The sequence below is a fragment of the Ictidomys tridecemlineatus genome, chromosome 3 (assembly GCF_052094955.1).
Source record: "Ictidomys tridecemlineatus isolate mIctTri1 chromosome 3, mIctTri1.hap1, whole genome shotgun sequence".
Taxonomy (NCBI): Eukaryota; Metazoa; Chordata; class Mammalia; order Rodentia; family Sciuridae; genus Ictidomys; species Ictidomys tridecemlineatus.
In genome coordinates this window covers 88,640,068-88,656,486 of record NC_135479.1, presented here as the reverse complement: position 1 = coordinate 88,656,486, position 16,419 = coordinate 88,640,068, and the positions used below count along the sequence as shown (strand labels likewise).

General features: G+C 32.8%; 1 protein-coding gene across 9 annotated transcripts in view; it reads right to left on the bottom strand.

The window, feature by feature from the left end:
• The window catches only part of Trpc1 (transient receptor potential cation channel subfamily C member 1), a 91,593-nt gene that overhangs the window by 20,060 nt on the left and 55,114 nt on the right, over positions 1–16,419 (bottom strand). For 8 of the 9 annotated variants that reach the window (XM_078043447.1, XM_078043448.1, XM_078043449.1 and 5 more), the window contains 2 exons: positions 10,716–10,855; positions 8,937–9,080 (listed from right to left, as the gene is read on the bottom strand). In XM_078043447.1, the coding sequence (XP_077899573.1) occupies positions 8,937–9,080; positions 10,716–10,855 (284 nt within the window). Of the gene's footprint in view, positions 1–8,936; positions 9,081–10,715; positions 10,856–12,561; positions 12,682–16,419 lie in introns of those variants that run through there. The other variant, XM_078043454.1, reaches the window with a different exon arrangement.

Sequence of the window (16,419 nt, the reverse complement as noted above, 5' to 3'; positions counted from 1 at the left end):
ACTAAAAGTACTCAACATTCTCAGACTTTCTTCTAGCTTCAAATAGCCATGTTCCCCAATTCTGGTTAATGCAATATAAGTAGAAGTATTTGACATAGCTCCAGGGAAAGCAACTGATTCCTGATAAGAAGGGAAAAAGAGATGGCTCCAAGTTCTCTGCCTGTTTGTTGTTTTTTGTTTTTTGGTTGTTGTTGTTGTTCTTTTTAGATTCACATGACAGTAGGGTATATTTTCACATATTATACACACATGGAGTATAGCTTATACTAATTAGGATCCCATTCTTGTGGTTGTACACAATGTGGAGTTTCTCTGGTGGTACATTCATATATAAAGACAGGAAAATTATGTCAGATTATTTCCACTGTCTTTCCTATTCCTATCCCCTTTCCCTTCCCTTCATTCCCCTTTGTCTAATACACTGAACTTCTATTCTTCCCTCCCTCCTTGTTGTATGTTAGTTTCTGCATATCAAATAGAACATTCAACCTTTGGTTTTTTGGGATTGACATTTCACTTAGTATGACAGTCTCCAGATCCATCCATTTACCAACAGATGCCATAATTTTATTCTTCTTTATGGCTGAGTAATATCCCATTGTGTATGTATACCAGTTTCTTTATCCATTCATCTCATCTGTTGAAGGGCACCGAGGTTGGTTCCATAGCTCAACTATTGTGAATTGAGCTGCTATAAAACATTCATGTGGCTATGTCACTGTAGTATGCTGATTTTAAGTCCTTTGGGTATATACCATGGAATGGGATAATGGGTCAAATGGTTATTCCATTGCAAGTTTTCTAAGAAATTTTCTTACTGCTCTCCAGAGGGGTTGCACCAATTTGCAGTCCCACCAGTGATATATGAGCATACATTTTCCCCTACATCCTTGCCAACATTTATTGTTACTGGTATTCTTGATAATTGCCATTCTGACTGGAGTGAGATGGAATCTCATTGTAGTTTTTTCATTTCTCTAATTGCTGGAAATTCTGAACATTTTTTCATATATTTGTTGATCATTTGTTTTTTCTTCCTCTGTGAAGGGCATTCAGTTCTTTTGCCCATTTACTGATTGGATTATCTGGTCTTTTGGCATTTGGATTTTTGAGTTTCTTTATATATCCTGGAGATTAATGCTCTGGGATGCAGGTGGAAAAGGTCTTCTCCCATTCTATAGGCTCTCTCTTCATGCTCTTGATTATTTCCTTTGCTATAAAGAAGCTTTTTAGTTTGATACCATCCCATTTATTGATCCTTGATTTTACTTCTTGCACTTTAGGAGTCTTGTTGAGGAAGTTAGTACCTAAGGCAACATGATGTAAGTTGGGCCTTATTTTCTTCTAGTAAGCACAGGGTCTCTGGTCCAATGCCTAAGTCCTTTGATCTACTTTGAGTTGAGTTTTGTGCAGGGTGAGAGGCAGGGGTTAAATTTCATTCTGCTATGCCACAGTCTGGCTGGGCACAAATCACGAGCCACTCAAGCAGGAACAAACTTTATTTCCGAACTCCACCAGCACACTCCACACACGCTCCCTGGGAACATTCTCACCCTCCCCCGGTTCCGGTTGCACTCTCTCAGAACCCTGCAAGAACTCAAGTGGAACTCCAAAGTAGCAGCAAGAGCCTCCGTATTGCCAGACAGTAAAGGTCTATATACAACTGAATACACAGCTTAACATAACCACCATCATCTCAATGGCTCGATAGCGTCACCTTTCAACAATTCCCTCTAGCAAAATGCCAGGCGTCATTCTGACTGGCTGTGGCCCTCAACACTGCTACATATGCATTTCCAGTTTTTCCAGCACCATTTGTTGAAGAGGATACCTTTTCTCCAATGTATGTTTATGGTGCCTTTGTTTAGTATGAGATAACTGTATTTATGTGGGTTTGTCTCTGTGTTTTCCGTTCTGTTACATTGGTTTTCATGTTGTTAACAATACCATGTTGTTTTTGTTACTATAGCTCTGTAGTATCTTTTAAGATCTTGTATTGTGATGCTTCCTGCTTTACTTTCCTCACTAAGGTTTGTTTTGACTATTCTGGGTCTCTTATTTTTCCAAATAAATTGCATGATTGCCTTTTCTATTTTTATGAAGAACATCATTGGAAATTGAATAGGAAATCCATTAAATCTGTATAGTACTTTTGGTTCTCTGCCTGTTTTAAGCAGCTTTTCTGCTGCTGTGACCAAAAGCCCTAATATATGACAATTTGTGGAAGAATTTATTTTGAGGTCACGGTTTCAGAGTTCTCTGTCCATTCATGGCCAAATCCACTGCTCTGACCATTAGGGGAGGTAGAACATCATAGCTAGAGAATGTGGTGAAAGTGGTTCAGGACATGAAACCAGGAAGCAGAGACAGCTTACCCTACCACAGACAAAATATAGACCCCAAAGGCATGCCTGCAGCAAACCATTTCCTCCAATCATACCCTACCAGCCTACAGCTGCCACTCAGCTGTCTATCAGGGGATTAATGCACTGATTAAGTTAAAACTCTCATAACCCCATCATTTTACCTCTAAACTTTCTAGCATTGTTTCATATATGAGCTTTTGAGAGACATTCCTTTCTTTTTTTTTTAAAAAATATTTTTTAGTTGTAGATGGACACAATACCTTTATTTATTTATTTTTTTTGTTGTGCTGAGGATCGAACTCAGTGCCTTACACATGCTAGGCAAGCACACCACTACTGAGCCACAACCCCAGCCCTCGGACATTTCTTATCTAAACCATAACACTGCCTTTGACTTTGCAGTTTTTCCTTCTTCATGCTAGATGCTTTGAATTGGTCATTTGCTTTATAAATACTGCTGACTGGCTTAATTTCATGATATACATTGCATTTATTTGTGCTTATTTGTAAGGAAATTGACATAAATAAAATAATAAAAACAATCTACAAAAAACTCAAAAATTGACTCGCTTTCTTCTTTAGCCCCCAAAATAAACAAAAAACAATCAGCTTCAGGAAGCAGACTTGACATACCATAAATCACACATATTTAAAGTGTAAAATTTGATAAGTTTTGACCTATGGATATAATAAATTGTCACCATAATCACTAGAATAGGCATATTCATCAATGAGTTTCCTCATACCCTCTTTATATTTATGCATTTCTTAACAATTTAACATATGTGTTATTCCAGCCCTATCTTTTGCATATACATCAGTGATGAAGTTTTTGAGCATTGTCTCACCAAACTCATTTTTCCATAATCCTTGTGGCTTTTATTGGACCATTTTGCTTAGTATGGTAATATTTAGGAACACATGAATTGCATTACAGCAAAATTTTTAAAAAATTTTATTTATTTATTTTAGTTGTTGATGGACCTTTAGTTTTTATTTATATGTGGGGCTGAGAATTGAACCCAGTGCCTCACATATTTGAGGCAAGTGCTCTAGCACTGAGTCACAACTCCAGCACACAGAAGAATTTTTTATATTCTGGTTACATCACATTAGTATTATATTAATCCTTATCAGATATATACTTTGTAAAATTTGCCTCCCAGCTTATGGCTTGTTCTTTTATTCCCTTGGTTTAATTTTATTCCTTTATTGCCTTAATAGTGTTGTTGTTGTTGTTGTTGTTGTTGTTGTTGTTGTTGTTTTAAAGTGTCTTACAATGTTGCCCACTTTGGCCACAAACTCCTGAGCTCAAGTGATCATTGATTTTCTCTACCAGCCTCCCAAGTACCTGAGACTACAAGGATGTACTGTGCCCAATTTTTAGTAGTGTCTTTTGAAGAGAAGCTTCTGGTTTTTCTATTTTGTTATGGTGGTACTGGGGACTGAATCTTTGGCCTTGCACCTGTTAGTCAAGTGCTCTATCACTGAATTATATTCTCAGTTTCACGAGGTTTCCCAGGCTAGAATCAAACTTGTGATCCTCCTACCGAAGTCTCCTCCCAAGTAGCTGGGATTAAAAGCAAGGGCCACCAGGAACTTCTAATTTTGACAAAGTGAAATGTGTCAATTTTTCTTTAATTAATCATGCTTTTGGTATTGTATTTATAAAATATTTGCCTCATCCAATTTTACCCATGTTTTCTTCTAGCAGTTTTATGGATATGGGCTTGACTAAAAATAGAGTTAATTTTTAAATATGGTAAGAGGGTCAATGTCCCCTGCCTCTTTGATTAACACTGGGTATTCAATTTTTTTCAGTATTATTTATTGAAAGACTATAATTTTTTCCATTTAATTGCCTGGACCTTTGTCAAAAATCTGTTCTCCATAGTATGGAGGTTCCTAAAAAAAAAAAAAATCAAAAGCAGAACTATCATATGATCCAACAATTCCACTAATGGGTATCTAGACAAAGGAAATGAAATTAGTATATTGAAGAGATGATCTGTACTCCTACATTTATCGCAGGACTATTCATAATAGCCAAGAAAGGGAAACACCCAAGTGTCTATTAATTGATGAGTGAATAAAGAAAAAATGTGGCATATATACCTAACACAATATTACTCCACCACAAAAAAGTATGAAATCCTATTACTTTCTACAACATAGATGGGATTGGAGATCATTATATTAAGAGACATATTCTCTTAGGTTTTGTTTGAGAATGTCTTATCTCTCCTCCATTTCTAAAAGACAGCTTTGCTGAGTATAGCATTCTTGGTTGGCAGTTTTTTCCCTTCACAACTGTGAAAATTTCATACTACTCTCTCCTGGCCTGTGAGATTTCTGCTGAGGAGTGTTATTCTTTTTTTTTTTAAAACAGTTATTTAGGTCTAAGGTTTATTTTCCTGTTATTTTTTTGGTCATATTTTGTTATCAAGTTAATGCTAGGCATATAGCAGAACACAATTGAAAGTTTTCTCTCCTCTAGAAGAGTTGGTGTAGAGTTTTTCTTTTCTTCTTCTTCTTCTTTTTTTTTTTTTTTTGTGCCAGGAATTTAATCCAGGGATGCTTAACCACTGAGCCACATCCCCATTCTTCCCTGCCACTTTTCTTTCGTTTTTTGAGACAGGGGCTCACTAAGTTGCTTAGGGCCTCACTAAATTGCTGAAGCTGGCTTTGAGCTTGTGATTCTCCTGCCTCAGCTTCCCAAGCCTCTGGGGTTATAGGCTTATGCCAGCGTGCTCAGCTAGAGTTTTGCTTTTTTTTTTTTTTTTAATCAAAATCCCTTGCATTTTCATATGAGTTTTAAGATCTATTTGTTAACTTCTATAAGAGTCAGCTGAAATTTTGACAGAAACTGTGTTACAACTATAGACTAATTTGAACAGAAATGATAACTTCATTTAGAGTCTTCCAATCCATGAACAAGGTATACCTCCATTTATTTACATCTTCTTTAAGTTCTCTTAGCAGCATTTTAAATTTCAAGCATACATGTCTTGTATCTTTTTGTCAGATTTATTTCAATGCATATGATCTTTTTGATGCTAATGTAAATGGCACACTTATTTTTATTTCAATTTGATTGTTCATTTAGTATAAGAAACACCAATAATTTCTGTGTAATGATCTATATTCCAAACATTATAAAGTCACTTAGTTTCAGTAACCCTTTCATAGACTTCACCAGATATTCTATACAAGTGACCTTGTTGTCTACAAAATAAATATAGTTTAGTTTCTTCCTTTCCAATCTGAACACTTTTTATTTCTTACCTTATAATATTGGCTAGAACCTCCAGTACAATGTTGAATAGAAATATAAACATCCTCATCTTGTTTCTGTCTTGGGGTAAAGGCTTTCATTAATAACGATGATGCTAAGTGTAGGGGTTTTTTGTAGATGCCCCTTACCAAGGAGTAGCAGTTATTTTATATTCCTAGATGTCTAACTGAGAGACATCTTTTTTGGTTTTCTTTCCTTTTGTGGTTCTAGGAATGGAACCCACGCCTTTGTACATGCCAGTTAACCACTCTATCACCTAGCTACACTTTAAGCCACTGTTGAGAGCATTTAATTAGGATTTAACACTATATTTTTAAATTTTTTAATCCTTTAATCCTCTTTTCTATCTAGTGACATGACCATATAGCATTTAAATCAACTCAGTGAATGACTTTAATTGGTTTTCTAATGTTAAGTCAGTTTCGCATGCCTGATCATCATGTATCATCCCATTTATTCTTTTATTTTTAGGTACTATTGAGTTTCATTTGTTGACATTTTGTTCTGAATTTCTGCAACTATGTGTATTATGAGGGATACTTGGTCTGTAATTTCCTTGTTGTTGTTTGATCTAGTTTTGCTATCAAGCTAATGCATAGAACACACTAGAAGTTTTTTCTACACTTAATTCTCTGGAAGAGCTTGTGTAGAATTTATTTTGTGTCTTCCATAAATACATGGCAGAATTACCCAGTAAAATCATGTGGGTCTGAACTTTTAAGAGACATAAAGCTATTCAGGTTATCTCTTTCTTCCTAAGGGAGTTTGGTAACTTGTGTCCCTGTTGCCAAATATACTGTCATGAAATAATTTATAATATTTCAATTCTACTTTTGCCATATCTGTAGAATTTTCAGAAATATCACCTCACCATTCCAGATATTGTACCTTTTCTTTTTCTCTTGATTGGACAGAAGTTTAACAATTGCATTGATTTTCTCTACCAATTAGTTTTTGCCTTTATTGGCTTTTTACTATTTTTTTTCTAGTTCATTCACCTAATGCCAAACTTTATTATTTCCTTTCCTCAGCTTACTTTGATTATAATTTCTTCTTGTTTTTCTAGTTTTATACGGTGGAATCTGCGGTAACTGATTTTTAGAGCTTTCTCTTTATAGTAGTTGTTCAGGGCTATATATTTCCCTCTAAATACTACCTTACTGGCATCCCATGATTTTAAAATCCTGGGTTGTCATTTCATTTTAATTCAATTAAGGATATTTTCTTATTTTCCCTCTAAGTATATTCTTTGGCTCACAGGCTATTTAGAAGGATATCACTTAATTTCTATGTACTTGGGATTTTTCAGAAAAAAATATTTTTTAAATATCTTTTTTAGTTGTAGATGGACACAATATCTTTATTTATTTATTTTTATGTAGTGCTGAGGATCAAACCCGGTGTGTCACATGTGTGAGGCTGGTGCTCTACCATTGAGAGAAAGACCTAGACCCAGAAATTTTTGTTATTCATTTCTAATTTAATAACCATTTTGGTGTGTTTTATAGTCCCAATTTTTGTTAGTCTTAAATAATGTTCTGTGTGCACTTAAAAAATGTGCTTCTATTGTTGTTGAATGAAATGATCTATCAATTGGGCTAGATTGGAAAAGTGTTATTCAGGTATTCTGTATAGTATTGTTTTGCTATTGATTGCTTTTACTATAGAGAGAGGAGTATTAAATTTCTGACAATAATTGTGGATTTATATATTTCTCCTTACAGGTCTACCAGCTTTTACTTTGTATATTTTGAAATTGTTATTGGGCATGTAAGTACTTAGAATTATGTTCTCTTAATTAATTCAAATTTTATCATGAAATGACCTGTTTTCTGGCTTTTGCTCTGATATCTACTGGGTCTACTATTAAAAGATTAGCCTAATTTTTCTCTTGATTAGTGTCATCACAGTACATTTCTTGTCCTTTTCTTTTTAATGCCTTTGTGTTTCTCTTGTAAGCAGCATATTATTGGGTCTGCTTTTGTTTATCCAATGTATCAATCTCTGCCTTTTGATTGGGTGGCTAGACCATTTATACTTAATGTGATAAATTGATTCAAGTTCATGATGTTATGTTTTATCCTCTTTATCCCATCTATTCTATGTCTCTTTTTCCTGTTTTTCTATCTTTTAAAAAAAATATCTTTATTTATTTTTATGTGGCACTGAGGATCGAACACAGTGCCTCACAATTGTGAGGCGGGCGCTCTACCACTGAGCCCTAGCCCCAGCCCCTCTTTTTTGGTTTTAATGATTCATTTTATGTCCTTAGTTGGTTTATTAACTATAACTCTGTTTTACTGCACAGGTCTAATCAAATCAGGGTTTCCTACATATTTTATTTTTCACATGCCTGTTTAGAGAAAGTAATTATGCTTTGTTATACCTTCTCTAAAAATATAAAAAGCAATCTAAATTATTAGCTTTTTTTTTCCCAGTGCTAGAGATTGAACCCAGGACCTTGTGCATGCTAGGAAAGCATTCTACCAACTATGCTGTATCCCCAGCCCACTATTAGCAAATTTTAACTATGGAAAATGAACATCATTCAGATTTTCAGAATTATAAGTTAGCAGATTTGGACCTACAATCATCAATTACTACACTCTTCGGGGTAAATTAAACCAATTGTGAGTCCTTTCTTTGATGTAAAGAGACAGAATTTAGCCTTGGATTCTCACACATAACAATCATTTGGTTAGACAAATCACATACCATATCAAAACCTCAATTTCTTCAACAATCCAATACTATCAAGTGCAAAGCTGGACTATATAATCAATGAATTTTTAAGCTCTAAATATAATATTTTTTAGCTTATTACATTTATTATTTATGAAACAAAAGTTTTAAAATATTTTAAAAGAGAGCTGACATATTTTCAAAATCATTATTATGGTTATTTGTTTTCACTGGACCTCTCTTAATAAACTAAAACACTTCCCACTTTAAATGTGAGATTCATTTTAATAAAAAGCAGTTTTTATGTTACTCTACTGTTGTCTGAAATAGAACTATATTTTAAACACATCTGTGTCTATGGAGTGAAGGGGGCAGCTGATGAATCATAGCTTAATAAGGTCTGAATTCCTGAAAGTAAAGGATTATTTTTGTGCCAGAAGCAAAGTAGATAAACATGCTGTGTTCTTCTAATTACTAATTATTTTCAAAAGCAAAATTTAGTTTTAACATTATGAGACAACAATGCTCCAGTGGATACATAGAAAGATATAATAATAAAATCTAACAAGTGTTCTTCAAGAAATTTAATTTACCTGTAATGGACCCAAGATAGAGCTGGTTGTATACATAAAAAAGAGCCGTAGATAACTCAGAACATTTGCAAATGCAAAAAGCCCTTCTGCCACAAGCGTAGGATGGAATGCATCCCAGTCCTTCCGATCAGCAAAATCATGAAACTAGAGTTAGGAAAAAAAGTCAAAGGTGAATAGCACTCTCAATTTAGGAAAGTAAAAACAAATATTCAGAAATTTCTGAAAGAAAACTATTTAAATTATGTCTCCTTGTGGGGAATCTCCATTTATGCTTTATACTTTTTCTTTTTTAATAGAAATAATGTTTTAATAAAAGATTTCCATGTATGTAAGGCAATATCAGTTATGTCATTTAAAGAGATATTCCCAGAAATTTTTAGGTTTTAAAAAATTAAATAATTTGTCATTAAACTTTTTTATGCAATGAAACATTTAGTTTTCTTAAAGTTTACAACATAAAGTTTTAAGGATAAATGCTGTCAATTAATTAGTTATATTGAATTAACCTTGTCCTTTCACTTAGGATTCTAGAATAAATCATAGAAGTCCCCTGCTGTTTTTAATTTAAAAAGAAGAAAGTGCATTACTATACCTAGATAATGTCCACATGTCCCAGCTGCATGGAACACTCTGAGATTTTATGTCTGACTTCCTGGCATAATTATTAATAGAGTATCTTATCATTTTTAAAATGTTCTTTTTGAACAATAAATTATAGGACTAAAGAGATAAGTATGAAAAAGTAATGCCATTCAATCTCTTTATCTTATCTTACACAGATAAATCAAATCATTTATCTGTGTAAGACCAATTTTTATTTTCTTAGTAATTTTACACTGCAGTCACTGAATATACCTCATCGATGTGTTGCACACTGTTGGTTATTTAAAGGAATGGAATATTTTAATAAAGTAAATTGATATAAGAAAGTCACTTTACTTTTTCTATAATCAATAAATTGGTCAAAAGGCAGAGAATACTATTATTTTAGTTGCTTAAATATGCTATCCCAGAAAGAATTCTAAACTCAGGGTTTAAATAAAGATAGTTAACACATAATCTATTACCTTTTCTGGCCTTGGGAGAGTGTAAATCTTGATGGAAAGCAAAATTTTAAGATGTCTACAAACTTAGATTTTTGTCTAATTCTGAATGAAAATATATTGTCATCAGAAAAATTATTATATTTATACCATTTTTAAGCTGCAAAAGATGACAGGCATGATTTGGAATGTGTAAAATACTATATGATAAATTCCACTAAGATACTTTCACATTGATATAAAGATATAAAATACTTGTCATTTAAAATTACTTTGTGGTCTCATTTTAAGTATACACATGTTAATGAGCTAAAAGAACCTAGTTCAGACACATATGTATGAAAAAAAATTCTGTCATTTGTAAGAAAGAAAATTCCTATATGGACCTGGATTTAAATCCAATCATAGTTTCTTTTTGTGTGGACTTAGATATGTTATTTAATATCTCTGAGCTTCATTTTTCTTATTTGTAAAATGGGGCTAAGGACTTCTGTCTCATAGAATCCCTATGAGGATAAAATAAGACAAAGTATATCAAATATCACAATATATCAAACTGTGGTACCTACCATATAGAAGGTAACATCCTTTAAACTACTAAAAAAAAGGAAATTATATATAAATAGTTTTAAAATGAAAACATACTAAAGATATAGCCTTAGGAAACTCTGAGTTACATGGCTATATATCTTAGGTGTTTTTGAATTAAATTTCAATTGAAATAGTAAATGGTTACCTTATTGTGAGCAACCACTTTGAGAGCAAAGGTTGCCAAATAAAGAGAATTCATGACAAAACTGAGTTGATTACGAGATTCTTCTAAAAAGTCTTCCAACCCTTCATACCAAAGTCTTTTAATGTCAGACCAAATCATCCCTAAAAAAAGAAGAAAAGAATCAGATAACATTTTCTTAATTTAATAGTAAGCTAAATAATACTTTGAGTCAAAATATTAAATAAATGACCCTTGGCTACCTATATCCTTATTCAGAAGAAAAAAAGAAAAGAAAAAAAAGAAATTTTAGTGAAAAGTTCCTCAAATTGGAAAGAAAATTAACTTAGGTTTCATATGATTTGAAAAAAATAACCTAAGTTCTGTCTTTACCAGGGAGGGATGCTAAGTGATGTGAAGCAAACTAAGAATAAATTGATATTAAGCACATACACACGTGTGCGTGCCCCACCCCCACAACAGTACATGGGTTCAGTCCCTGATCCTTTTCACTTTTAACAAACTCAATTTATGATATCATCCACTCTACTGGCTTTAAATACCACCTATATGGCAAAGACTCTAAATTTTTTATATTTACACTGAATATAAAAATATAAATATAATAATTTATATAAATTATTATATAAATTATTATATTTATATAATAATTTATATCTCTTATAACTTATATAGGCACTTGGCTACTCTACATCTCCAATGGTAGATGTGTCTAAACTCCTACTCTCTCCCCTAAAATTCACTGCATTTGCAGATTTTTCCATCTCAGTTAATGGTAACTCCATCCTAGTTGCTCAATCCAAATGTCCTTGAACCATCCCTGATTCCTGTATTTCTTTCCTTCTTTTTTCTTTCTCTCTTTCTTTCTCACTTTTTCTTTTTTCTCTTTTTTTTGTAGTTATAGATGGCCTTTATTTATTTACTTTTTATGTGGTGCTAAGGATCAAACCATTGCTAGGCAAGTGCTCTGCCACTGAGCCTCAGCCCTCCTGTATTCCTTTTAAGCTCCATATTCAATGCAAAAGCAAATCCTGTTTACTTTCCAAATATATTTGGATCTAACTCTTCTCACAACCACTTCAACTTCAAGCCACCATCCTCTATTCTATTCTCACTACAGCAACCAGAATGATTATTTTAAAATGCAAGTATTGCTTTGTTTCTCAAAAAACTTTTTCAGAAGCTCCCAGAAGAGAAAGGATCAATAGAATATTCAAACTCTTTCTCCATGGGAATGTAACCTCAGGTTACCTTCCACTAAAGTGATTCCCTTGGAAGCACACTATATTGAGAAAAATATGGAAGGTTAGCTTTGTTCAACACCATTACAAAAACTAGCATTGATTAGGCAATTGCATTTGAATTGAACCAGGGTGGACTCATAGACCCTGAAGATATACATGGCCAGGACTCTATGATATCTCTCAACTCAGAGTGTGCCTATATTGGAAGCTATACTCTTGGACTTTATAAGGTACAGTTTCTATTGAATTTGAAGTTTTCCTAGTGGGATAACCCACACCCCCAACGTGGCCTTATCCCATACAACAACAGCCTGAGTCTATTATAAACACTTCCACACCAGAGGCTAGTAATATGGCCCAGGATAATTTTATGGTATATTTCTTCATCAAGACATCCTAAAGGAGACTATAAAGTAACAGAAAAATAGAGAAGTATAGAAAAATACATGGGTGGAGATCAAATTAATGCAATTAAAATCATCCTCTGGCTAAACAGCAGGCAGGATAATTTCCTTGAGAAATGCATGAAACGTCCTTAAAAACATCTGTTCATAACATCTTAATTAGTAGTACTGATTTTATGTAGAAACATTTAACATAGTTACCAATCTGATAGGAAAAAACCTTGAAAATTCCACTACTCAAAATGAGTAGGTGGACTGGGGATGTGGCTCAAGCGGTAGCGTGCTTGCCTGGCATGCGTGCGGCCCAGGTTCAATCCTCAGCACCACATACCAACAAAGATGTTGTGTCTGCCGAAAACTAAAAAAAAAAGTTAAAAATTCTCTTTAAAAAAAAAATGAGTAGGTAAAAACTAACAATGTTAAAAGAAGTAGTCTGACAGGTGACTTTTTATTAATTCAAACATTGTTTTCTTTTATCTGGGGAAGGAGTAGGAGATGAAAGTTTCTTGAGGATCAATCATGTTCAACATTTACCCAGGTCTAGGAGTTATGAAGCAAAAAAAAAAATTAAATAAAAAACTCTCTATGTCTATACTTTCTTAAAGAGCTCAAATTATTGTCTAATCCTAGCTCCTGATATACAATAATGTATAAAACTTTATTTATTTATAAGTCATTTTCATACAAAATACTTATAAACTTTAGACATATTTTTCTTAATGTTAAAACACTAAGCCAAGAAAGATGCTTATAGAAATACTTATTTCTACAAAATGCAGTATTATACCTAAATGAAACTCTTGACAATAAGGTACAACATGATTTGGAGAAGACATTTGATCAGAAAAGACAAGTATATGACAGACTAATGAGGAGCCCATCAGGTAGCTCTCCTGTGCAACACTCCCCACCATAATAAAGCTGATATACTTGATGCATTCCATTTTTCTAAGTTGGACTGAAAAGAGCCAAATAACTATAAACTATTATAAGCAATGCAATCACTGTACAATCAATGCTCTATATGTTGGGGACCCATTTTGCTTTTATATTTTAGAATTAGTAAATAGTATTAACAAGCAGCAATCCCAGTCGTCTTGGGATTTCTCATGGCTTCATCTTAGGTCCTCTCATATTTTCTTTGTATGCTTTTTCCTGAAGTGTCTATTCATGCTCACAATTTCATACAATTCCTATATGCAGATATTCACACATTTATAACCCAAGCTTGAACTTCCTCTTGAGCTCCATACTATGATATCGAATTGTCTGCCTTGAAATCTCTCTTGTTATATCAAAGGCTTTTCAAATATAACATATCCAAAACTATACTGAATATCTACCCTTTCACAAATCATCAAACCTAGTCTTCTTCTAAAATACCTTGATCTCCTTTCCTTTATACCTCTTACATACTAATATAATTAATTAGTTGTAAACACCACTGCATTCAGACCAGCCATATCTCTTATACACTATGTGTTCCCATGTTCTATTGGCTTTACTTTGTACATATCTCTCAATCTGTTGTCTTCTCTCTTTTTTCTATCACAATCATCCTAATTCCTGGGAACTATCAGCTCCCATCTGGATTACTCTAACAACTTCCTTATTAGTATTCATTCATCTACTCTTGCTATAGCCTATCTTCCTAACCCACATTATTCTTCACATTATAGTCAGAATGATCTTTTCAAAAGTCAAAACTGATCATGTTGGGCTGGGGTTGTGGCTCAGGGGTACAGCATGTGTGAGGCACTGGGTTTGATCCTCAGCATTACATTAAAAATAAAATAAAAATAAAGGTATTGTATCCATTTATAACAAAAATATATATTTTTTTTAAAAAATGATCATGTCACTTGCCTACTTAAAACCTTTCATGGTCTTTCATCATTTTTAAGTTGAAATTACTTAACCTGCCCTACAATGCTATGCATGGTCTTGTATAACATGTTTTTCCATCTTCATCTTGAATCATGCTTCCCTTATTCAGTGTCCTAGGAATGTTATCTTTTAGTCCCTTCTTTGTATCATACTCTCTTGCCACTGTACTTCTGAATATGCTTTCATCTTAGACTAGAATACTTTTCTCCTCCAATTCTCCTACATGACTCATTTTTTTTTTTTTACTTAGATCTGAGCTCCTTTCTTAACTTCCTTAAAATAGCTTTTACAACCTCCCTGACTAGGTGAAATGCCCCTGTAATATGCTTGCTCTCCTAGCATCATGACTTCTTCTTAATAACAAGAAACTCATTTGTGATTTTTCATTTTTCTGCATGATTCTCAACTTAATGTTATTATTGTGGCCGAAGGTGCTACTCTTCGCCTTATGAGTAAGCTTGATGAGTACAGGAGCCACACCTACTTCTGCCTATGCTTGAACAAATGAGTACAAAAATTTTTAAATGCATTTTTATAATAGCTATTCTGTTATGTTTAAAAGTAAAAAATTAAGGAAAAGAATATTATCAGCATTCTGTGATACATTAATAAATTGTTGCTTTTTTCTCTATCTTGTTTTTTATAATTTAACCCTACCTTTTTTTTAAGACCTAAGGAATAGAAACAGGAAACAAATACATAAAAATTGGTCATCATGAATAAGAAGTTACAATACTTGTTATTTGAAATAATAAAACAAACCAAAGAGTGACTTTAGATAATTAGGCAAACTATTCCTACACATTCACTTAGCACAGGTTTGGAAATATATATTTAAGGAAGCCCAAAGTGATCAAATAATATAATAGAATGACCTGAAAAGGACATCCCTTACAAGTTTTACTGAGATCTAATTGTTTCAAAGAAGAAGCTTTTTGCTGAAAAAAGTAAAACATTTTCAGGAGTTTTACTGGTTTAATATAAAGTTCTCCTTTAGTGAGGCAGAACTGGTTAGAAAATGAATCACATGTGTGTGGAGGGGAATGCATGTGTACACATAAAATGTTATTGAAAACAGGACTTAAAAGGAAATAGCTATAATGTTACCATCATTATGAAAACAAGCAGCTGCAGTAATATTATGCTATCTGAAGAGTAGTATAAGTCTGAGTTCAGTTAGTTTTTATTCAATGCAAAGATAAACTGATTTGATTCTTATACAGACTTGATTAAACTGAATCTTAACTTATAAAACCCCAACTTATAAAACCCCAAATTTCTTTCTTACTACTACTTAAGCAAAAGTTTATAGGTGGATGATATAAAATTTCATTTCTTTAAGGCTAAGGAATATATAATAATTTTTTCAGAATTAACTTAACAGAAGGAAAGAGTTTCTTAGATGCCTTGTAACCTATTTTTTTTACTTAATCAAATACATAAACAAAGTTTACATTGAAAAGATATACACAATTCAATATAGAATCATACATATGGTAAAGAATAAATTATTTCCTAAATTAAAACATTATTTTTTAAGAAAATGCCAAAAATATAGGAAATAGGAAAATGCTAATGAAAAGGAATTATTTAATTCTCTTTAACCTAAAGTTTAGATTTGCATCATTTTTACTTTACCTACTCAATTTTAAATTTTAACACATCACAGCCTGAATACCACTAAAAGTAAAATTGACTGAAATCAAGTTACTTGAAATTCACTGATTTTCAAATTAAAACCTTAATACATTAAAATCATTTTTAGAGCTGAAGGAGAACTAAAAGTGGATATTGTTAAATAGTTTCTCAAATTATTTAATTCAGACAAACTAAAAAGGCATGTTCAATAATTGAAACTTGAATCAAGAATGCAGTAATCAAAAAATAAATGTAATCAGTACTTTCAGCTATAGAAAAAAACTCAATTTTAATATCCTTGTACTCTATAGCAAATAGTAGGTCAGGTGGGAAATGCTGGAATTAAAAACTAGATTAAACATACTAAAGAAATAAAGAAAATGTCTTTAAAAGACCACTATCTGTTTAAGTAATGTGGTTCTACCTCAACTCCCCACCCTTCCACAAAAACAAACAAACAAACAAAGGGTAAGGGGAGTAAATGACCTGCACAAGATCATTTAAGATACTTACTATGTAATACTTATAAATATT